Below are 24,056 nucleotides of genomic sequence, written 5' to 3'. Positions count from 1 at the left end.
CTATTCAGCAAAGAAATGACAAACCACCACCTTCATACAGTTGACTTGTTTTTTGCCATATCTTTGCAGTACCCACAAAGCCCAGATGAGGGCAGTCAATTTCTACTGAAGTCTGCATGACACCACAGTGTGTAGATTCAATACAGTGAAAAATAGCAAATCATCTCAACATGAAAGAGGAGAGCTAAGACTGCATGGTTTAGTTTAATCAGGCCTCCAAATCCCACAAATCAGACAGATTGAATGTGTATGATACCACTGTCTGCAGGATCATCCACTAGTTCTTCCTTCCCTAAGATCGTCTCCACCCGCTCCCTCCTTAGTGCTTTGATCTGTAGGAGAAAAAGCAGCATTTAAATCAAAAGATTCGAGAAAGTATTGTATTTATGGGTTTTGATTTTTCTGTTTAGTTAGTTGCACACCTGCTACCTAACCTTAATTTAATAGTACCTTTAAGAACCTTGAACAAAAAAAAAAAAAAAAACATCCTCAACAAAAGCTTAATCTGTAATTTTTTTTGTTTTGCTTTTATATAATTGTAATCAACTACCTTTTTCTAATTTATTCTTGTGTTTACAAATATCACCTTTACAATCTTTACGACCATCATAATATTGTTCTGCTCACCCCTCTGAGGAAGTCCTCATCTCTCAGTCGCTCTCTGAGAAGCAGGATGTCAGCATGTCGGCTCTCCTCCGAGCTCCACCTCAGGTTTTGTCTGACAGTCAGAGTCAGGTTCCCCATGTCATGACAGAACCTAAGCAGGCGAGATCTGTCTGCCCACACCTGGGAAAGACCAGCGGGAGGTGTAGCTAGTGGATTGGGTGGGCTGCAAAACAACAGAAAAAAATATTAGGCATTAGGGTTGATATTTCGAATACTGTTTTTACTATTTTCCCAAACGTCTTTAACATATTGCATATCACATTTACTGTCATTAAGTGCATATGATCTGGTCTTGTAGGCAAAATAAATTAACCTGTAAGGGTGTGGATCCAGTTAGAGGTGGAGTTTTCAGGTAACACAAACAGGTGACATATAATAACAAAATGCACTTCATCACTTCAATATAATCACAGTATTTTGGTAATTTAGAAATGGATGGATAGGATAATAGCAAACATAAAACTGGGTTGTGTATATAGTTGAAGGAAAGTTTTCCCTTAGTGTGGAGCTGTCATGGTTCTGGGTCCGTTGGACCCAGCAATTGAGTTCATTATGTTTTCGTTTACTTTGGCATCATGGATTATTCTTCATGTTTCTCTGGTACTTTGTGTTTCAGTTATCTTGGTGTTTTGTTTTCTCATTCTCTTGTTGTGATGATGATGATGTTTATTATTAGAGTTTCATGTTTCTGTTATCCATGTTTTAGGAATTGTGGTTTCATGTATTATTTTCTGTCCGTGTCTTTTAGTAGTGTTTCCTGTTTTATTGTGGAAGTCGTTGTCTTAGGTTAGTGTGTGCAGCTTTGTTCCCCCCTGTCTCGTTAGCCCTGATCTCTCCCAGCTTTGTTTCCCTCCTGTTGCCCATTTCCTCATTACTACCCTGTGTATATAAGCCCTGTGTTTTCCCATGCTCTGTGTCGCGTCGTACCCTCAGAATTTTATCACCAGCAATAAAGCTAAGGTTCTCAGTTTCAATTCAGTCTCAGAGTCTCGCATTTGGATCCTCCTCTCCATCCGCCTGCACACAGAGCCCTGACAGGAGCACAGGAAACCTCTACCCTGAATACACAATGTTTTATCAAAACAGTCATTCATTTGTCAGAGTCTCTCCTGGAAGCACCTCGTTAAAGTTTATAATCTTACTTGGAGAGCAGCTCCAACAGTTCAGTGTTGCCTGCTGTCTGTGCCAGCTGCAGCGGCGTGACTCCATTTTCGTTTGGCAGATTGACAGCCATCAAACCCCCAGGCTGGCAAAGCAACAGCTCTGCAAGTCGACACATACCCCATCGAACAGCTAGGTGGAGGGGAGACTCTCTGGGACAGTGCTCTGGAGAATAGGGAGAAAAATATATTACAATTTTAAAAAATGACATCTCTGAAGACATGAAAGAATGCAGCGGGATCCAAGACAACTGCTTAACCAGGAGGAAACTAGCATGTCAGAAATCTGGATAACCGTCTAATTAGGATAACTATCTGAACTGTCACTAACTGATTTCTATTCTTACACAGCACTGGATCCCTCTGGTCCACTGACCTATTTTAAGGCAACAGAAGCCTTTTAACAAGATCGTGACAACAGACAGTCTACAAATGTGACGACTTCTTAGATTTGTGTCTGCCATTTAATGCAGTCCGACAAGATTTCTATCTGTACCAGATAAAACTGCTCCAGCCGAAAAACATTTTACTCTCTAACAAGTTTTTTTTTTTATCTTATTACTATACCTTAAAAGAGAGAATAAGTTTACATTAAAGTACGTTAGTTAACTCCGATATAAATTACAAATGCTGTCTGAAAAGAATAAATTGCAGGAAAAATATACAAATATAACAGAAGCAACACTTGGTATCACTTAAAATTGTCATCTCATCATAAAAATGGTAGTTTTTTTTTTTTTTTTACATTGTGATACCATACAGTTTGCCCTTTTTACTGTAATGGGTAGCTGTGTAAAGATTAAGAAATACCCGCAGGATGATGAGAAATGAGTCAAGCTCTGTGCAAGAGCACTTAAACTTCAAATAATTCAGGACTGTATCACCTTTTCAGAATCACAATATTTCTAAGCTGACAACTAGGGTATTTCCCTTTACAGAGGATAAAACATACTTTAGAGAAACTAAACTGAAACTTCAGTCCCAAAAGTAGAAATAAAGAGAATACACCTGTGACTTCCAGTTATACTAACTAAAGAAAAGGTTTTTATAAAAGAATCAGAATGGTCCCATGTTTAGTTTTTCTCTTCCTTTTATACTTTGATGTTTCTATCACGATGCATAAGTGCATCATGGATTTACATGGGTTCACACTGAAATAAATTACCAGCAAAAGTAAAACAAAAAATAATTATTTCAAGATTTTATACTTTTAAAAGAAGAAATAGTAAAAACAATAACTAAAAATATCAGTTTTTATATACTTGTAGAAGTAATGAGAATGAGTCACAGTACAACTAATTAGGCTGCTGTGAGCTTCCTCCTGAAATAATGCCAAAGACGGTGCATGATGTGAAGAATCTAGCTTCATAAAACAGACAGGAAGCGCTTCGTACTTAGCATAAGGCTTACCAATTGAAATCTTGAGTTTTTGTGACAGCTCATTCAGTATGAAGAACATTGCATAACAACCTCTGTGGAGAGAGTCCAAGAAAAAAAATGTCCTGGCTTGCTGTTCAGCACATTGCTGCAAGATTAAACTTTGCTAATGAACATGAAAAGGTGCCTGACGAATACTGGGTGAGATACATTTTTACAGCTCTGACTGGGTGCAGCATGAACTTGGCCAGGACTACCAGAGTAAATACACACAGAAGAACCATGAGCTGACTGTTGTTATGAATTGGTGCTATAAATACAATATATAAATAAAACTGACTTGAATTGAAAAGTTGAAATAATGAGGCACAGAGGTGACAGTGTGGCGAGTGCAAAAGATGTCAGGAGATGACTTATAGATGGAGCCATTAATGTCTGAAAATTAACCAGAATGCTTCCTAATAAAATGACTCCTAATCTCCAGAAACCTGTCAGGAGAGGAGTACTAGGCTTTATCCTCTGACAAAAATCCAAAGTTCAATGACTGAATCAGTAAAGATTTTGAAGACTTGCTCAAGTGTGTTGCCACCTAAATCCAATAATAACATGTGAAGAGAAAGGCAGAACAAAACAACCTAAGAAAGAACAGCTGAAAAAGAATGACAGAATCTCTCTCCAAAAATGTGCAACACTGGCATCCATGCCAGGATTTAGTGCATATTTGAAAAGTAGGGTGGACAGAAGACATACTGTAAAAATAAAAATGCAAATGTCATGAAAGCTGCACTGACTACTACTGACTGTACTGACTTCCTACTGTGCAGCTTCTATTTTTAATATAATGAATACAGCCATGTGAAGAACAAACAGCTTTCCATGCAGTCCTGTGAAAGACTAAGGCCACACTTGTTGCTTCCATAAGAACTAAGAGAGTGTGTAACAGTCAGGTGTGACTGATAAAATGCACTTCATTAACTGATCATCAGCAACTGTGAACAACAACAGACGTTTTGGCATTTTGCAGGTCCGGAGCATTGAAATGCACGTTAATACAACGCTACAATTTTTCTAGTATGCTCAGTTTAAGAAATGTTCTCAGGAAGAACATGATTACCTCCAGTGTCATCTTTTGTCTTTGTGACAGTAACAAGGATTTGTTAAGATGTTCCAGTGCTTTTAAATTTTTATTGAAAGCACTGCATGCAAACAGTGAGTACTTAGGAGATTCGGGGATTGATCATTGAGCTGTATTAAGCATCGGCAATAGAATGATGTCATAAGCAGTGTTATCAAATTAACTGCAGACATTTAGAGAGAGACGTTGCAATGAAACAGACTGCCATAACTATATTACAGCTAAATCTAGTTTGTTATTTATGTAGGTGGCCCTACACAAACACTCAGATCATACAAACAGATGGTGGCATCTAGTAAACTTGGTGGTCAGCACACACACAGGCCACACGCAAACACACAAACACATGCTCGCTCAGATTTATTGAGCTCTGCCTAGGGCTACTTCCAGATGGAAAGGCTCTATTAACCACATTACATGCTGCTTAATTGGCTTTGATGAATTTAACAGAGGAACACGTTGGACCATGTTCACTTCCGATTTCAGCCTGGTGAGCATGGAAAATGGGAATAATGGCTGGGGAGAAGGTGGGCAGAGGGGTTGCAGAGTTGAAGAGTTCAACCTCCTGGTATAGTTACCAGGACAGTGCTGAGTGATGCATTATGACAAAGGCCGTCAGCTACATTTCTAATCTATAGCTGTCCTCTTTTTTGTTTTTTTGTATGAATAAACGTGTACATAATTAAATATATTATCCTTGTCTGTAAATCCACTCTTTAATTAAAACCCCTCCCTCTAACATGACATTTTCCAAGCTACAACTTTGTTTGGATAAACAGAGTGTACCATTTTAAGAATTTTCAATTTTTTGTATTTTTAAATACATTTTTTCATGAAATAAAAACTGCATTTTATGTGTCTTTGATAAGCATAACTGTGTAGGAATCCCTGTTCTGCAAGATAAGACAGTGCAGCTCTCACCGTCTCCACTGTGGCTCCCGAGTACATTCCAGTTTGGGGGGATATCGAGGTTAGCCATAGCCAGGGCCACTCGGTGATCCATAGCCCAATGGGAGCTCTGCTGGCCCAGGTTGAAGAGGCTGCTCAGCTCGTTGTGATCCGTGGAGTTCAGACAATGTCCATGGATTACCAGGTGCTCTGCGAGGTCCTGTAAGGGTGCCAGTTGTGAATAAGATACAATCAGGTGTAACTGAAGAGCTCTACAAAACATTATTTTCACTGCTGCCTTTGTATTGGAGCGTTTCCCATTCCAATACAAAAATGTCAGTAGAATTCTTATCAATTATATATGAACTAAAAAGCACGTGCACAAGAAAAAACTGTATTAACATGTAATTTTTACCACAAGCACACTTTTTTTGGCTTTTCTTACCTGAGCATCATCATGAACATACTCTAATGAAGCCTCGCCTACCCAGGTGAGAGGTATAGTTTCAGAGCACAGGTATGCCTGGACAGAAACCATCTCTGCCAGATTATGGCCTAAGCAAGCACAACAAAAGTTATATTTAACATCAGTTAAATAAACAATATCTTTTTATATGGTGGAACAAAAAACTCCAAAAGTTACAGATTTTTTTGTTCAAACTGTGTTTAATAAACAGAAATAGAAGCCCAAAAGGGTGAAAGGAAATCTATCAAAAGGATTTATGGTTTGTGAGAAATGAGTCAACACTACAAAAACACACTATGGTTACAGGGCTTTAAGAATGCCTCCAAGCCCTTGGATATGTTTGAGTATCAGCTTTTCTTTTTGGATGCTAACAAAGGCACTTTTTGTTTTCTGCATTTCTGCATTGAGTTAGTATGTTTGAGAGTGCAAAGCCTGCAGGACTGCCTGTTGTTTGAGTCAACCTACACAGAGGCTCAGTAATAATGACATATTGTTCATGGAGCTGTTTCACTCCTATGTGGAAGCTGCTAAGATTCTGCACCCTGTCAGACCTCAAGCCACTGTAGGGACATGTTTATGTGTAAGCCAAATTCAAATACATACTTCTTTTAGGTATTCTGATATATAATCGGAAGTGAAAAAGTGGAAAAACATGGGATTGCTAGAATATACTAATGTTTGACGATGGCTTCGTAAAATACCAAAATACGGCATTAGACATGAGAACATAAAATATTGTGCAAAAATCCTAAAGCACCCGTCATTTCTTTACATTTTGCTTCCAAAGAGCCAAACTTTCATGTAATTTTTATGAGTTTTCTTTAAGCAATAGCTTCAGGATATCCAAATAAGTCAAGGACAAAAGAAGTGGAAGGCCTAAAAAACAAACAAACATTAAAATGGAGGAACACTATCTGAAAACCATGTTAAGAAATAGGAAGAAAAAAAATTGAGCAAAGTTGTGACACAGGATCCGAGAGAAGCATCTTGTTATTCAGTTGATCTAAGAAACCATCCGAAGGTACTGAAACAGTGAGGAAACTATATTTCCATGTATGTTCGCTGTATGTATTTCTAATTTTCCTAGGAAAATACAAAGAAATAGAGGGTGATTTAAGACTTTTACACAGTCTTAAATCACTGTGTAATTTACATCAGAAAGTCATAAACATACCGGGCACAATAAAGCAGAGCATGACATCACTGTGAGCCCTGGTGACATGGATCAGTGTGGATCCTTCCAAAACAATGTAAACCTCTGCATCTTCTGGCGCAGAGTCAAAACCATCCAGCAATGCAAATACCTTTGCTTCGCCCTGGGATAAATGAAGGTGGAAGAGGTCGAGAGGAAAAACAAAGAAGAAAGACGCTACCGATCAAAAAAATACATCTATTGTTAAGTATACAGGCTCATTTTAGAGCAAGACTTTATTCTGATTCTGATGTTCTAGATTTCTGTAAAGTACACAAAATCCCCTGATAGCATTCCTCTCGAGGGTACAATAAACCATCCCTCCTCAATAAAAACAGGAATGCCTTAGCGCCTCCTCAAAGACCTGTCCTGATCCAGACAGGCTACAAGACTTTAGATTTCTCATTTAAGGCAAAAGAAAGAATGATACAAATAAAAATAATAATAATAATAAATAAATAAATCAACTAGTACACATCTAAAAATAAGACATCCTATAACTGTTCTGTTAATTATATTAAAACAATACAAGTCTTTAAGGATCCCAGAAATCTGATTTGCTGAGACCTTGAGGTTTTATATATTGAAATAATATTTATGTTATATTGAAAGCACAAGCTATTCATTTTTTTAACTTGTCAGCCAAAAAGTGGCAAGCTGTTCATATGGCAATTGTGAGAAAACAGCTGCTTATTCACACTTTCAGTAAATATAAACAACACTAGCATTTAATCAGTCTTCTTAGTAACCACTTGAGAAAGTCTAGCACTCACTCTTTACTCACAAGTACATATAAATACATCCACTATGTTCTTTGGCTAGTTGCTACTTTTTGCAGTCTCCAAAGTTTTTCAACAGATTTCTGCATCTTTGCACATTTCTGGGTCCATGCTGTTGTCTTCATGTGATGCTTCCACTTTGAATACGTGGTTATAACTAATGCAACCAAAAGATTTCAAGTATAAAGGCTGAACATGAACTAGCTTCACTAGCTACAAAATAAAAGCTTCCCAGGCTAGTTGTCTTTTAACAGAGCTGCTGCTTTTTCACCACCATCCAACAGTCACAGGGGAAGAAATCTATTGTAGACAATATCAATTTGTCCACCTACAGTGGCCTCAATAGACCAGTGTATTGAGGCCACAAGACATATTGTGTGGGTTATTCTTGGAAACCTATCAAAAGACTGACTGAGGCGGGAGTAGAGGAACAGGCCTGAGGCAAAAAAAGCTGCAGCCAAAATGTAGGTCCTAAAGGTAAGGTTTACCGTGAAATGCAATATACATTACAGATTAGTGTAGATGGCTTAAGAGTGTATTTTCAGTAGTCTTTCTTTTGGCCTCAACAGCTGACCTGATTTCTCATGGTTAATAAAACCAGAGGCTTTTTGCTTTCACTCCTCTTATTGACTAAAATAAGGACACTTTGAGTAATCCTGCCTCCATTTCTCATTGTCTCACCTAATCTAACCTTTGCGTTCACTTATTTATTTCTTCATGTCTGGAAGATTTCTATTTGACCACAAATCCTCAAACGTCAACCAGGCTTCTCCTGGACCCTCATTAAGACTCTCTACATCTGTATGATTGACCAGACCGTGACCACTAATGGTAATGTGGTCACTAAATGAAATACTGGAAATATCTGTTGATAATGCCAGAGGCAGAAGAAGAATGGATTGGAGCAGACTTTCAAACAAAACTATTTCTGGTGCTTTCAATGATATGAAGTGTGCCAGTGTGGCCATATGCTACTTTTTACTTTGTCTTGCACCTTGAAGGATAGCATATTATTATGTGGATGTGAGCACATATACCAATCAGCTACAATATCAAAACCACTTGTCTTGTTTTCGCAAAGGGGTGTGCTTGGTTTGTTATAATACTTAGGTTAATGTTATGTTTCAAAAATATTATCCAGAAAATGCAGAAATCCAGTGTCATACACTTGGTCAAATGCATTGTTGTGTTGCTAAGTGATCTGCACTAATACAACAAAGCATTTTTCTGTATGTGATCAAATTATCCTATAAAGTCTGCAAAGTTGCACCTGAACAAATCAACAGACTTCTGGAACAACGTCTTTTGGACAGAGGAGACCAAAGTGGAGATGGTCATAATGCACAGTGCCCCATTTGGCAAAAAACAAGCACAGCATATCAGCACAAACAGCCAAAGGACCTGGGCACATTGGAGTCATTGAGTGGAGCACCTGTATGCCAAAGTATTCTAGAGTCAAACTGTCCCAACAGTTAAAGATTGGCTGAAACTGGGTCATGCAACAGGACAATGATCACAATAGTAACAGACACACACTTTCAGACACATGCTTTTGAGTTTTAAAAATTGTAATAACTATCAGGGGCATGACATTAGTTATAGATTACTGAACTAAATGTGAGCAAAACATCTGCCTTTGATCTCGAAAGGAGCATGATTTTTCTTGCACTGTTTGGCCACCAAACCAATAAAAATAATATTTGACCAAGTCATGCCCTGTTTGTGTACAGCTTAATCACAGGCAGCAGGGGTTCAAAGGGTTACCATGATCAAAAACGCCACATATCAAATACACAGCAATTACAATTTCTCTTTCATCAAGTAAAATACAAATAAAAAACATCACTGCGAATGAATCACGGAGTTACCAATTTGGTAGGTAGCTACACAAATGCCAGGATCTTATTGTCACCTACAGTGGGGCAAAAAAGTATTTAGTCAGCCACCAATTGTGCAAGTTCCCCCACCTAAAATGATGACAGAGGTCAGTAATTTGCACCAGAGGTACACTTCAACTGTGAGAGACAGAATGTGAAAAAAAAAAAATCCATGAATCCACATGGTAGGATTTGTAAAGAATTTATTCGTAAATCAGGGTGGAAAATAAGTATTTGGTCAATAACAAAAATACAACTCAATACTTTGTAACATAACCTTTGTTGGCAATAACAGAGGTCAAACGTTTACTATAGGTCTTTACCAGGTTTGCACACACAGTAGCTGGTATTTTGGCCCATTCCTCCATGCAGATCTTCTCGAGAGCAGTGATGTTTTGGGGCTGTCGCCGAGCAACACGGACTTTCAACTCCCGCCACAGATTTTCTATGGGGTTGAGGTCTGGCGACTGGCTAGGCCACTCCAGGACTTTCAAATGCTTCTTACGGAGACACTCCTTTGTTGCCCGGGCGGTGTGTTTTGGATCATTGTCATGTTGGAAGACCCAGCCTCGTTTCATCTTCAAAGTTCTCACTGATGGAAGGAGGTTTTGGCTCAAAATCTCACGATACATGGCCCCATTCATTCTGTCCTTAACACGGATCAGTCGTCCTGTCCCCTTGGCAGAAAAACAGCCCCATAGCATGATGTTTCCACCCCCATGCTTCACAGTAGGTATGGTGTTCTTGGGATGCAACTCAGTATTCTTCTTCCTCCAAACACGACGAGTTGAGTTTATACCAAAAAGTTCTACTTTGGTTTCATCTGACCACATGACATTCTCCCAATCCTCTGCTGTATCATCCATGTGCTCTCTGGCAAACTTCAGACGGGCCTGGACATGCACTGGCTTCAGCAGCGGAACACGTCTGGCACTGCGGGATTTGATTCCCTGCCGTTGTAGTGTGTTACTGATGGTGACCTTTGTTACTTTGGTCCCAGCTCTCTGCAGGTCATTCACCAGGTCCCCCCGTGTGGTTCTGGGATCTTTGCTCACCGTTCTCATGATCATTGTGACCCCACGGGATGAGATCTTGCGTGGAGCCCCAGATCGAGGGAGATTATCAGTGGTCTTGTATGTCTTCCATTTTCTGATGATTGCTCCCACAGTTGATTTTTTCACACCAAGCTGCTTGCCTATTGTAGATTCACTCTTCCCAGTCTGGTGCAGGTCTACAATACTTTTCCTGGTGTCCTTCGAAAGCTCTTTGGTCTTGGCCATGGCGGAGTTTGGAGTCTGACTGTTTGAGGCTGTGGACAGGTGTCTTTTATACAGATGATGAGTTCAAACAGGTGACATTCATACAGGTAACGAGTGGGGGACAGAAAAGCTTCTTACAGAAGATGTTACAGGTCTGTGAGAGCCAGAGATTTTCCTTGTTTGAGGTGACCAAATACTTATTTTCCACCCTAATTTATGAATAAATTCTTTACAAATCCTACCATGTGGATTCATGGATTTTTTTTTTCATATTCTGTCTCTCACAGTTGAAGTGTACCTCTGGTGCAAATTACTGACCTCTGTCATCATTTTAAGTGGGGGAACTTGCACAATCGGTGGCTGACTAAATACTTTTTTGCCCCACTGTATGTGCTGATAGATGTGTTTATTTTTTTCCCTGAGTTACTTTGAATTAGCGCTCAACAGCAAAACAAACAAACAAACAAAAAAACAACAACACAGAAATGATTTATTCATATGTCTGAAAACACCATTTCCAACAACACAGTGAAAGGGTCACTGGGTTCACATTTAAATAAATCGTACAGAGAAACTACAGCTAACATGATGAACAGACATAGGAAGACATATCAGTCACACCCTTTCAGACACAGCACAATCTGTCAGTGACTTTCATTTTATAAACAAGGATGCTGATCTCTCACTGAATTCCAAACTCAATTTTTAGAGATTTTCCAGAGGGAAAACTAACTGTTGAGATTAATTTAAGAAGCTGATCTAGGCTGCAAACTGGGGCGCATACTTACATACAGAGGCACTTTTCTTCTGCTCAGTTCCATCTGCAGGGAAGACAAACATAAAACAAAAAGATAACTGAGAGACTAAAATGAAAAAGAGAAAACACACTGCACACTTGGAGTGGCCATGTGACTACCCATTACCTCTTTTGTTATTTTGGTTATTCTGCTTTTTCCTCTGATCCTGAAGAGATTACCAAACCTTTTATGTGCCGTGCTGAGTCAGGGGTCCTGTGATGAGACAGGATAATCTTTTGATCCCAAGAATAATGATTTTAATGATGATACTATTCTGCCTTGGTGTGTTGAAGCACCGAAACGCCAAATGTTCCCAAATCTGCTGTGTGTGTGTGTGTGTGTGTGTGCCTGCGTGTTTAGTAGGAAATCGATTGGATTTCAGCCTGCAGGGTTCAGATCGGTTCTGTATCAGTGGTCACTTCCTAAACTGGACACAATCCCTGTAAAACAACTATTTTTAAAGAAAAAAATTGCTTTTTTTTTTTTAATTACTGCATTGCATTTACATTTAAAATGGTATATATATTTTAAATAACATTAACTAAATATCAGAGTGTCAAAGGAAAAACAATTTAAAGGGGGTAGGGGGACTTTGCGCTATTTTGTAAATATGCTAGCTATATGACACAGCAGAAGTGCTCATCCCAGTTGGGACGTCAGTGGCTATTTCTCATAAAATATCCTCCACCTATCTTAAGGTGCAATTGTATTTTTTCTTGATGGCTCAAAGTCATTTTACTTATTGTTAAAAGCTTTTTAAATTACGCTGTTTTGGGAGTCTTAACGAGTTAGCAAACTGTCAGTAAGACTGCATGCAAAACACACACTGAACTAATTCCTCAAGTAAAATATTGACGCACCCACCTGCACAGGGGCTCAAACTCCGACAGAACCTTGGCAGCACGCTTATATGTGGGGGAGAAAAATCCCTCTAATTCGGATTCATCCTCCTTTTGCTAACTGCTAATTCAACTGTCCGTATTTAGGCTACAAGTTGGGAAGGGGTCGACAGTCGGTGCTGATGCGCTTTCAGACTGAGCCTCAGCCTCCACTGACACAGCATCCTCTCCTGTCTCTGTTTAAGCCTTCGGTCTTCCGTCTGCTTACATGCAAATTCCTCCTTTACGAGTGAAAGTTCAGTTTCTTTGAGGTTACAGCGCCCCCCAATGGAGGGCGATAAAACTGTGCCAGGCTATATAAACAAAAACATTCATTTTAACAATGGAAATTTACTGCGCCTGTTGTTCAAAGCAATTAAACAATTATAATCAGTCAGTGTGGAAATGGCAAACGACTTATTTTTTATTTGCTCATGAAACATTTACATTTACATTATAAAAATACACACTCACAGTGAACTCAGCCACTACCATGCATACAGACTCGCATTTACAATTCAACTTGCAATTATAAGCTTTCTAATACAATGTGTGGATGCTTTACATCCACACATTCAGATATTCTTCATACAGTAAATGTATGGTCTCTCTGATCCTTATTGTGCTAGTCACACTGAATTAAATCACCAGAGTGAGACTGTGGTTTCGTCAGTCTCTTAAAACTTGCACCTTTCTTTTTCGAAATGTCCTAGACAGGAGCTTTGCGTCTGATGGTCCATTAAGAAATGTTTTAAAAGGTACTTAAACCCAGTCTAAAGTAGCTTATAAGTCTCAGGTGACCTGCAGCTGTGGTTTTGAGGTGCTTGGTTCTCCCTGAGTCAGACCATTCGACCTGCCAATGCCAGAGCATGGCACCTCCTTTCTTGGGAGGGAGGAAGCAAACATTGTGTCCAACATTCCCAACACCTCCAAAAGGTCCTTCTGGAACTCGATCTCTCTCTTCACAAGGTCCTGCAACCGCAGCAGCTGTCGGTCCACCACGGGTGACTGGCCAATGACTGACTGATAGATGTCCAGGATCATCTCGGCTGCTGTTACGAGGACAGGAGTAAATCTGGCATCAACCAAGTTCCTGGATGAAACAGAAAAAAAAGAATGAATGTGGGAAACATTTTTCTGCATGATCTGTTGTACAGCTGCAAACTATAAAACTCAAAGCATTCAAATCAATGAGCCAAAACATTATGACTTCTCTTTTGGTACTTTTTGTGCCACCAAAACAGCTCTAACCTGCTGAGGCACAGACATAGAGCAAGCTAAGACCTGATTTCTACTTCCATGGGGAATCTTTGTAGATTCCCCTACGACAGAACCTAAATATGCAGCCACTGTTGTTGCACTGTTGTTATGTGGTAATTACCGTGTGGTTGTGTCCCATGTTTTATATGGGGTACTATCCATGATAGAAACAGAAAAAGAACAAAAAACGCTGGGAGCAATGGTACTTTCTGTGAAGCATTTTCAGAATTCAGACAGCTATTTGTAAATTCTACACTAGACAAAAGATGTAAAGTAATAGTGCGTATTTTAGAACCAAGTGTTGACCTACAAATTCGTAAATCACACTTACATCAGTCAAAGGGGATTTTTTTGTGCCAAAGGTTCTTTACCCTGAAACGGGTACTTAAAATAAAAATAAAAAACTCCCTAAGTTCACTTTAATTCCTGCAGTGCAGACACACAAAATTGGAGAGACGTCTTTCAAGAATTAGAGGAACTACACAAAAGTGTCTGTGGTCCAAAAGTGACCGATCAAATAATTAGTGTAATTTTTTTTTAGACCTTGAGGCTGTTATTCACTTCGTTTGTGAGGGGTCATAATGCTAACATTATGGCTCAGTTTTCTCTGGCATCTCACCCAATGATGAAGTTGAGTAACTGAGAGAGCCCTCGTTCATCCCTTCCTGCCAGTGCATTCTTCAGTGTTCCTCTTCTATCCAGCTCCTTTATAACAGCCACGGTGATCTCAGGCTTTCTGAATCTAATATATGTCTATAAACAAAAAAAACAATACCTTTGAACATTAAACACAATAATACTTTAAACTTTTATTTTTCCAAAATAACTGCACATACTGTTGTGTACTGCCCACTGTAAAATGAACAACACGGAGACTAAAAGGCACCTCAGCAATGATATAATGATAACACTATAAATCAATAAATTGCATACCCCCAGAGCTGTATCCAAAGCCTTGGATACGTTAAACCTTTGAAGTTGCTTGTCATATTTGGCCAAATGTTCTTTGACAGGCTTACTGACAAGATAATCATCCTAGAGAAGAACCAAGAATTGAATGAATCAAGGGTGAGAAATCAAACAGTCTCATGAGTCAATCTGATTTTGTGTTAACACTTAACACTTTGCATTACATCTGAGAATGATTTTCACACCTTCTACGTGTTACTAATCGTGAACTTGCCTGTTTAGGGACATAATTTTTCCCTTTCACAAAGACACGATACGATGGACGGCGCCTCTGTTGGCCAGCTATTTCCTTTGAATCTTCTTGGTTTTTCCTGTGTTTGATACTCAGAATACTGTTGGTCATACCCACAACAATGGACGCATCATCCGGCTAAAAAGAAAAAGATATTCAGAGTTTTACTTTTATCAATTAAAGAAACAGAATGAATTCTTATAGCTGATCTCGCCCATCTAAGCTCACTTTGGTGGTGTATTCAGTGAATGCACTTCATCTACAGAAAGGTTGAAATAGTAAATAGAATATATATTTTAGCAACTAACAAAGGCTCAAGTGCATGACTTACAGCCAAACCCAGACTGAGGATAGAAGCAGCATAGTCAAAGTTGTGGACCACTTTGTAGTTTGTTGTGTTGTACACCTTCACGTGCCTGAAAGACAAACACGGGATATGCATTAAATCAACTTTCCTTTCATGAACGCCCTAGGTACACAGAACAAAACCAAGCACATGATTTACACATGTACTATTAACTAAATATTCAGCATTGTGACGTTTGATTCCACCAGTTAGAACATTTCCTCTTTCTTTGTTATGACAGACGTGCATGCGTTTGACATTTACCTGTCAAGAGAAGCTGACAGCAGTCTCTGTCCGTTGCTGCTGAGAGCCAAACTTGTGACAGTTTTGTGATGGTTCTTCAGTGACACCAGAGGCTGGCCTCCTTTTAGCAGATCCCAAACCTTCACATGGCGCCCTCCTGAAAAAAAAGGGATTGAAGGTTTTTTAATGCTGTGGTTAACCATGATTAAATATAATGTAAGGTTTGTAGATGAGGGCACGTAATAAAATAAAATTATTGTAACGTTTGTCTGAACTGCAGCCACAGTGAAGCATGAAATGGACTGCTGTTGTTGCCCTATGTTGTAGTCCAAGAAAATTACGTTCTAAATGAGTATTTAACAAGTACTAAATAAGTACTCAACACAAGTTAGTTATTCCAAGTAGTTGCCATAGCAGCTGGATAATTTGGCATAGATTTTGCACCAGATACCATTCCTGGCACAACTTTCCCATTTATTCAGCCTTAGAACTGGCACATAAGAATGAAATCATTAAATCGCGGTCTATGATGCTTTTCCTTATTTTCTACAATATATGTAGTGTTAGGATGGTGGATGCTCATATTAAACATGGCCAAGGTTTCAAATAATGAAGTCAGCATATGTACAGGTAATCCGTATAGGCAAACAGACCCAGGTTTCAGCCGGGTTTAAGTGGTCAGTTTTAGACAGTTTTCTCCTACTCTTGTGTCGGTCATCCTTCAAATTGTCATTTCATAAAAGGGTTGTGAGCACAGCAGCTCCATCCATCTACTAAGAAGAGTACTGGCTTAAAGGTAGGCTATTCGTAGCCATGTCTAGTTCCAGACAATAGATTATTACTAGGGGCAGCACCTAGGCCCAGTGCAAGATAAACAAGGATGATTTTAAACTGCAGATGACTAAAAGTATGCCAACTAATTCCAGGAAGTAAAAAAGGTGTGAAGCTTAAAATTAGCTCAGCAGACAGTCAGTGTTTGAATTATATGAATTATACTGGTGACTACCTGCAGACACAAGAAGTCCCTCAGAGGGATAGAGGAGGACACTCTCCACTGGCTGGCCATGGTCCATGGTTATCACACTCTTTTCCACTCTGGCATCAAACAGTTTCACTGTGTGGTCATATGATCCTAGAAAAAGAGCATCAAATGTTAGTCACACAAAATCAGGCCATCTGCAGCGTCACTTGATTCAACAATAGATGGTAGCATTTGGAGTGAGATTATGTAGTTTTTCTGCAGTTACTGACTTTGAATATGAATTAGTGTACTTCTGTCTTAACATTACATTAATGAGATTACTGTTCGTTGCTTGAATCCTCCATTATGTGGTGCAGGAGATGTTTTTCTTTCATTACATGACTGTTGGTAAAAATTGCACTCGAAATTGAAATATAAAATGAGTGTGATTGATGCCAACAGGGCAAAATGTTAACTTCCTGTCCTCCTCTCGATATTTCCACACACAATTAAAAATGAGCTTCTATCTCACCAGTTATGAAGAGATCTCTGTTGAGTTTGCTTGTGACACCACAGCGAATATAATCTGTGTGCTCTGTGTAGGTGGTGAGCTCAGTGGCATTTGGAATGTCCCAAAGTCGACAAGTATAGTCATCCGACCCTGTGAGGATCTGGTAACGATCTGAGGTGAAGTCTGTTAAATGTACTGCTCTGGGAAAAAAATAAAAAACAAATGACATGATTAATATCAGCTCACGTTTGAGACTGCACTTTTATAAGACAGAAATACAGGCTGTCAGAATTCTTGATGTCATCATCAAATTCAGTCGATGGATCACTCAAGAAATCATCATTCAACTACTCCTTTACTAAAAAAAACAACCTCATAAGACACTGCCAGCTCATCAGAGTCAATCAGACATTTTAACAGGACATCAGCATTATGGTTTTAGTGGTAGACCATTGATTTCTAATGTGGAGAGTATCCACCTGGTGGGTCATAAAAGTATTGCAGGTGAACAGGTAATAACCAATAAGACTAAAATTAAGTTTGAAATCGTCAAAAATGTTTGAATAAACAATAAAATAAATCATCAGCAATGGTCATTAGTAACATGTTTTGATTTTTACTTTTGTAACTACCGGTGAAAGTGACATAAGGAAAGAAATTAGGCTGCTGAAAGCAAGAATCCTCAACAATTCACTCACATTTTATTATTAAAGATAAAAACACCACACAGCAACATGCTGTAAACCACAAACTTTAAATAGTGATGATTTGTTTTGGTTCCTTCAACATTAGTGCTATAGAGGCTATATGTGGATTTGAAAGTGAGCAAAGAAAATGTGATACACAGGCATTTCCTCCTAACTGCCATCATAGCCAATTAGATGATAGTTAGAGTGCCAAGAATAGTAGTAACCTCAAAGTGCATCAGCAAATTGAAATTAAGCTTATTTTGTAACCCTTCCTTTAAATTCTATGACAGAACACTTTGTCACAGTCAGACAGAGGCTTGCGTAAAACTTACTTTGTGTGCCCTTTAAACAGCCTGAGGGCCACCTTGCCACTAACATCAAATAGTCGCACGACAGAGTCCTCACATCCTGCCACAAGGAGCTGACCATCTGACCTGAACCTCCCACAGTAAGCTGTATCCTTAAAACGGGTAAATGACTTGACAGGCTCCTGGGAAAATGGCCCATAAATGTGGATCTGTAACAAAATGAGTGTTTGAATTAGAAGACATCTTAAACACATCCTGCATACTTAAAAGTTTATTACTCATTAAGAAGCGAGTATAAGCCAGAATTGTTAAAGTGAACCCAGATTAAACTGAGTGGAAAATTCTACATTAATACAAGCAAAGCTAACATACTCTTGTGAATGCTGTCACAGCAAAATTATGTGGAGTCACCGGGGAGAAGTCTATGCTTGTGACTGCGCCAAATTCTTTTATCTGGACTGGAGCCTGTAGGAAGAGAAACAAAGTAAGACGAGAAAAGGATTTAAAGCAATTATTAGTAAATGTCATCCATCCATTTTCTTTCCGTTGTCTTATCTGATATCACTAATCTGTTTCAGGGCTAACATGGAGACAACCAATCAGGTTAATATTAAAAAATATGGTCAATTTAGAATCACCAGTTAAGCATGTTTTTGGACATATTACTGTGAGGCGAAGTGCAAACAACTACAGCACAGTGCCAAAGTAATTAAAATTAGTCATTTTCTTTCAACATATTTTGTTATTTATTCATAGTCCAATTCCAAAGTCTGAATATGCTGAAGAGTTAGTCTTCTGAAAAGTGTAACTCTGTTATTAAGCTATTACATTGACAATGACGCATTACTGAGATAGAATGGTCTTAAAATAACAAGTTTTAGGGGACAATAAACAAACCAAAATAGTGATTATACCATAAAGGACATTTTTAGTTGATAATAAACCGCATAGGAGAGAAAAGTCTTACCTTGTAGTTTTTCCAGTAGAGTGTGTCTTGAGTGACTTTCTCTCCAAGTTTTGGATAAACTTGAATTTTTGTGGGTTTAAATGAAGCCATTTCTGTGCTAATCACTTTACGTCTGTGAAGATAAATAAGGGATAAAAACAGGGATACATATTTACTCTTAAAAACTGCAGGTAGAAAAACAAGAACTCCTTTTGTGACCAACAATATCCAAACGTACATTTCTGTCTAAAACGGTAAATTCTATTTCGATTGTAACAGATTAGATAACATTAACATGATTTTGCTTCAGTTTGGGAGTACAGCAGAATTCAGAATGTGACAGTATCACTGTGATTTTTCAACAACATTTAAACAGTTTTAAATTAAACCTTTTTTCTGTTCAACGCGGACTGTATTGGAGTGCTCTCCACCTTTTACTTCGAATATTAGACCTTCCCGAGATTGGAACTGGCGACCTAACGACTTTACTTCACTGTAACGCGTTGTTGTACATAACAATCGAAGACATGCAGTTTTTCTCGAATAGCTGAAAGTTTTACAAAGTTATTACATTCAAATCAAACACAGTTAATTACTCGGACAGTGGCCCAACGTGTTCAGTAAGGCACAACTTAGCTAGCACACTGCACTTTAGCCAGCTAGCATTTTCTTTAAACTGAGCTCTGACGGTTCTCACCTTTCAAGTGAAAAAGTCCAGAAGTGCAAACGTAGTTTTTTCTTATGATATGCTGAAATTGGATGATACTGATATTGGCTGTCTAAGTAAACAAAAAGTTTCTCATGTTATCGAGTAATCACGTTGTCTCTCGTGAACAGGAGGACGCCATGACTACATGCGTGACTACTTCCGTTGTGGAATACCGTAAAATGTTCACTAAATGAATACTTAAAGTGAAAGCCTTTATATTTATATGTAATTTTGTTAATATATGTGATTGGTAATAAAGCTAATAGAACGATAATATTTGGATATTAAGTAAATATATGTATTTTTCTGCTAATGAAATCTGATCATCGTCAGTAGTATCCCATATTTTTAACTACATTAAAAGTAGCTGTTTTCTAAGTTTTTAACTATTTTTTATTCGATAACACTGGGATTAACGCTGTTTTTAAAATCACTGGACATATTTGTAAGCTTTTTTGCCATCCGGCATCTAAAGGCGTCACTTCCGGATTTCGCTCCTTTTTCCTGTCCCTTATCAACGGTGTGACCCGCGTGTTTACACACTCTCAGGTTAGTTCACTACCGTCTACTCCTTTTAGATGTCTTAGACTCATAAAGTTTGACTCCTGACGTTTGAACATCCCCTCCACAGTTGTATTACGGGTTTTAACGCAATGAAGGCATCAGCTGTACCTGAATGCTAACATCAGTTTAAGAGGCCTGGGCTAGTTGTTTAGCTCGAATTGCTAACTAGCAGGTAGCTCCTTTGACATAATTTGTGAATGTTGTTAGACTAAATAAGTGTCATGCCGTCAGAGTTTGATCAAAAAGCAGAAGTTTGCATCGTAAGAACATCTTGGGAAAGCGGGTTTATGACGTTTCAGGGCACTGACTTCAGATGACCACCTCTGATTCATGAAGGGCTTCAGCCGAGACTTGCGGTGTGCAGCTATTTTTGGCCGGGACAGTTGTGCATTCTCGTTAATTTCTTGAGACAACATAGCTCAGGTCGGGAGTTGGGGAAGTTTGAAGTTGGCACTTCGTTATTACCGTTTTCATGTTTTATGTCATCGATTGATGGCGTATAGTTTTAGAAATTGCTTCTGTGTTAGTCATAAGGGTATCCAGAGAGATCCTTCATACAAACTTGCATGTTTTATATTTTCGCAAGTCCCACATCTTGCTCAGCCTCTAAATGAAAAATGAGTAGTTAACCAAATTTAGTTCTGAGTAATTGTGTCAAGGGAGATTTTTCTTTTCTTTTCCCCCAAATGACTGACATTCGTGAGTAAGGCACTTGGCACTGAATCCCAGGTGGCTTTCCTTGGCAACTTTTCTAAGATACAAAGATTCTACAGTAATTTCTGGAAACACTAAAAAGAACTGTTTACAGCCAGACTAACCTACCTTTTATTATATATATCTGTTGTGTCTAACACTAGATGAAGGAGTCGATAATGAACCAGGAAAAGCTTGCCAAACTGCAGGCTCAGGTCCGCATAGGCGGCAAGGTGAGTCGGTTTCATATGCTAGAGACTGGGTGTAATCTTTGAGTCGTGAGTTAAAATCGACTCTAACGTTTCTGCTCTTTAGGGGTCAGCTCGCAGAAAGAAGAAGGTGGTGCACAGAACGGCTACAGCAGATGATAAGAAGCTGCAGTTTTCCCTGAAGAAACTGGGAGTCAACAATATCTCTGGCATTGAAGAGGTACAGCAGGTTCTTTCTGTAATGTACAGCACAGCATAGGCAGTCATTCACATTTAATGGATTTATAGTGCTGAAATTTATTAATAAGCAATGTTAAGATACTGAAGTACTTTTTAAATGTTAAACTTCATTGGTTCTGAGGAACAAAACAACATTTTAGATAAGCTTTTTTTTTTAAGGAAATAAAAGAGAATCTGTGGTGTAAGCCATCTGAGTGGAAACCAGTTGTTGTCAGCTGATGAGGACCCGAGAGATGGTTGGAAAAGGGTGTTTGGACTGTGCATTGTCTTCTTTTACACTTACCTTAAACTGTTTTCTTCCCCCACTCCCCACCCCACCACCACTTCAGGTGAATATGTTCACAAACCACGGGACAGTGATCCACTTTAATAACCCAAAGGTTCAGGCCTCCTTGGCTGCCAACACTTTTACAATCACAGGACACGCTGAGAACAAACAGATCACAGAGATGCTCCCGGGAATCCTAAACCAGCTGGGAGCTGACAGTCTCACCAGCCTCCGGAGATTAGCAGAGAATCTGCCTAAACCAGGTGCCCACACTGCTCTTTTCTTGACCTGTTTGTTTGCAGTAGATTTGAATTCTTTCTCTCAACATCTTTGTCTTCCTCCTTCCCCGCATTCTTAAACACCAGGAGACAACAAAGCTCCCATGGTTGCTGCTGAAGAGGAAGATGATGAAGTTCCAGGTAAGAAAATATAACCATCACATTCAAGTCTGTCTATCCTGGACTTGATCACATGGGATATATGTCCCCTTATTTGGTTTAAAATGTTTAGTAACATATGTGGATATGAGTGTAAGGCAGGCTTCTGCCACCAATTCTAAGTCTAAGGGCTTATTCTTACTTGGGCAACGGTTTTGTTTTTTTGTCTTGATCTGCTATACACCCCTCTCTATTCTCCCTTTTCCATTTTCAGATCTCGTTGAAAACTTTGATGAGGCTTCAAAGGATGAAGCAAACTAACAACCACCAGCAAACATTTTGGAAAACCTTCTGGCTCGCCGTGCTTTGGCACAGAAGGTTCATCAGCTTTGTTCATCTGTTTTTGCTTTGTGTTCACAAAGTGTTACAGTTGGTATAAAACAAGTAAAATCAGCTTTTTATGGAAGCTTTTACGAAGCCCTTCGTGTCACTTGTTCTGCAGTACGAGTGAAATTATTTAAGTGGAATGTGCAAACCTTTTTATTTCTCACGCTGCCTCTTCTGCATTGTGATGTCCACACGTGGAAAAATGTTATGGTGGAATGAATCATGTAATAAAAATTACTTTTCTCATTTATCATATGCTTTGGCTGTTCTTTTTCAAATTTCAAAAGAAAAGTATTTTGCTATCCCCACAGTACATTTGAAATGCTTGCGGTCAAACACAAAGTCTAATGTTAAGTGTGTAACCTATTAGGAGGCATGTGTAGGCAGAAATGATATTTACCTCTTTCTAGTTGTTTGATAATCCTAAAGGTTAAAAACAAACACATTCAGGGTAGAAAAATACCTGTATATGCTTCTATAAACAGGCAGTGTTGTTCCTCTTAATATGGAAAGTACCACATTAAGCCCCTCTTCTGGATTCCCCAGTGTGTTTAAGTGTTTTTTTGTTGTTTTTTTTCTATTCAGAATAAAAGGCATCCATCACTAATGTAAATAGAACATGTGGTCTATAAAGTTAGAGAATTCCACTCATTTACAGCAAAAAAACATCTCTTTCCTCTTCAGTGTTGTGTACTTCTGTTCTTTAATTTTTTTTAATCACTATTAATATGTTGACAAAACACTTGACATAGTGTTTTTTTTTTTTCTGTTTGTCAGAATCTTATCTGGACTGACGTGATCTCAGAGCTTGGCACAGTTTTGAATGTGGAGTGGATACAAATGTTTTCAGTTTTGGGGTTCATGCGGAAGTAACACTGAATTAACTGGGACTTTAAAACTTTACCTTATTTTATGAGCTTTGATTGACCTTTAAAGTCCAATTACTAGTAAGTAAACATTTTAGTTGTAAATTTCTTAAGCTGAAGTTGAAATGTAATATATACACATTAAATGAATAACTGATCAAAATAAGCTTTAAGTTCAGTCGTAGAAACTAGGTTCAAGTATTGTATGATAAACTGTAAAAACACAAAGTATGAAATAATTTGAGCAACTGTGACTATGCAGCTCTTTGAAGTCATGCATGAAAGATGATTAATGAATAATACGGCTTTTTAGGTTTTTGAGGAACTGAAACCTGAAACGATTTCTTTTCAAAGTGCCTAACAATTTTCTCTGAATTTATTGGACATAGGTTCTGTTAACCTTAACCAGCATGTAGAAAGGCAGAAAAGATTTTTGAGACCCAATAATAATACAGCCCTCTACAGTTTTGTGGAAGTACCTTTCACATAGTTAAAGATATGACGGGAGCATTTGATGTGTGCATAGTATGTGCGAGAATAAAAAACATGACCAAAGTGTTAGTTAAAGGTCTAGTTAGGTCATAGCTGACATTTGGTCTACATGACTAATGAGAGGGAAAGTCCTGTTTTGTGTCCGTCTTTCCTTTCCGGTGTAATGTGTGTGCATGTTTTTGAGGTTTTGGGAGCATGACAATGATAATATCATGGGGGGAAACCTCTTAAAGAACAGTTTTGGTCTGTCTTGCTTATCTGATCAAAGAAATGTTAGATCATTTTTTTGGTATTTCAGTCTGGAATTACAAT

General features: G+C 38.6%; 3 protein-coding genes across 4 annotated transcripts in view; 1 reads left to right on the top strand and 2 right to left on the bottom strand.

The window, feature by feature from the left end:
* Positions 1 to 12,708, bottom strand: part of LOC146697297 (rho guanine nucleotide exchange factor 28-like) — a 44,811-nt gene extending 32,103 nt beyond the window's left edge. Inside the window, exons 1-8 of one of the 2 annotated variants that reach the window (XM_085475969.1) lie at positions 12,461 to 12,708; positions 11,588 to 11,620; positions 6,867 to 7,008; positions 5,672 to 5,781; positions 5,260 to 5,446; positions 1,809 to 1,992; positions 628 to 829; positions 257 to 332 (exon numbers count right to left, since the gene is read on the bottom strand). In XM_085475969.1, the coding sequence (XP_085332095.1) occupies positions 257 to 332; positions 628 to 829; positions 1,809 to 1,992; positions 5,260 to 5,446; positions 5,672 to 5,781; positions 6,867 to 7,008; positions 11,588 to 11,620 (934 nt within the window). In that variant the 5' untranslated portion in view covers positions 12,461 to 12,708. The remainder of the gene's footprint in view (positions 1 to 256; positions 333 to 627; positions 830 to 1,808; positions 1,993 to 5,259; positions 5,447 to 5,671; positions 5,782 to 6,866; positions 7,009 to 11,587; positions 11,621 to 12,460) is intronic. The other variant, XM_085475968.1, reaches the window with a different exon arrangement.
* Positions 12,709 to 12,874: 166 nt separating this feature from the next.
* utp15 (UTP15 small subunit processome component) lies at positions 12,875 to 19,828 on the bottom strand. The gene is made up of 12 exons (XM_085475966.1): positions 19,637 to 19,828; positions 18,961 to 19,072; positions 18,366 to 18,458; positions 18,018 to 18,202; positions 17,018 to 17,196; positions 16,531 to 16,656; positions 15,546 to 15,681; positions 15,267 to 15,351; positions 14,918 to 15,073; positions 14,668 to 14,769; positions 14,354 to 14,487; positions 12,875 to 13,567 (listed from the first exon to the last, which is right to left on the bottom strand). Exons 2-12 carry the CDS (start codon positions 19,048 to 19,050, stop codon positions 13,267 to 13,269), a joined length of 1,587 nt encoding a protein of 528 aa, XP_085332092.1. The 5' UTR covers positions 19,051 to 19,072; positions 19,637 to 19,828; the 3' UTR covers positions 12,875 to 13,266.
* Positions 19,829 to 20,113: 285 nt separating this feature from the next.
* Positions 20,114 to 22,636, top strand: LOC146697295 (transcription factor BTF3-like). Its single transcript, XM_085475967.1, has 6 exons — positions 20,114 to 20,197; positions 21,070 to 21,138; positions 21,221 to 21,334; positions 21,684 to 21,885; positions 21,988 to 22,041; positions 22,274 to 22,636. The coding sequence occupies exons 2-6, from the start codon at positions 21,070 to 21,072 to the stop codon at positions 22,318 to 22,320; spliced, it is 486 nt and encodes a 161-aa protein (XP_085332093.1). The 5' UTR covers positions 20,114 to 20,197; the 3' UTR covers positions 22,321 to 22,636.
* The last annotated feature ends 1,420 nt before the right edge of the window (positions 22,637 to 24,056 follow it).

Source organism: Copadichromis virginalis, linkage group LG12 (genome assembly GCF_057382275.1).
Source record: "Copadichromis virginalis isolate Kocher_CV1m ecotype Utaka linkage group LG12, C_Virginalis_male_GT1.1, whole genome shotgun sequence".
NCBI lineage: Eukaryota > Metazoa > Chordata > Actinopteri > Cichliformes > Cichlidae > Copadichromis > Copadichromis virginalis.
This window is presented reverse-complemented; position numbering and strand designations above follow the sequence as displayed.

Bases quoted from the DNA above. Each gene is read 5' to 3' on its own strand.
- utp15 (XM_085475966.1), bottom strand. From the start codon at position 19,050: ATGGCTTCATTTAAACCCACAAAAATTCAAGTTTATCCAAAACTTGGA. The intron at 18,203-18,365 runs GTATGTTAGCTT...ATTTTGTTACAG, and splicing joins CTGTGACAGCATTCACAAGA to ATCCACATTTATGGGCCATT. The intron at 16,657-17,017 runs GTGAGATAGAAG...CTCTTTTTCTAG, and splicing joins CAGAGATCTCTTCATAACTG to GATCATATGACCACACAGTG.
- LOC146697295 (XM_085475967.1), top strand. From the start codon at position 21,070: ATGAAGGAGTCGATAATGAACCAGGAAAAGCTTGCCAAACTGCAGGCT. The intron at 21,335-21,683 runs GTACAGCAGGTT...CCACCACTTCAG, and splicing joins ATATCTCTGGCATTGAAGAG to GTGAATATGTTCACAAACCA. The intron at 21,886-21,987 runs GTGCCCACACTG...CTTAAACACCAG, and splicing joins AGAGAATCTGCCTAAACCAG to GAGACAACAAAGCTCCCATG.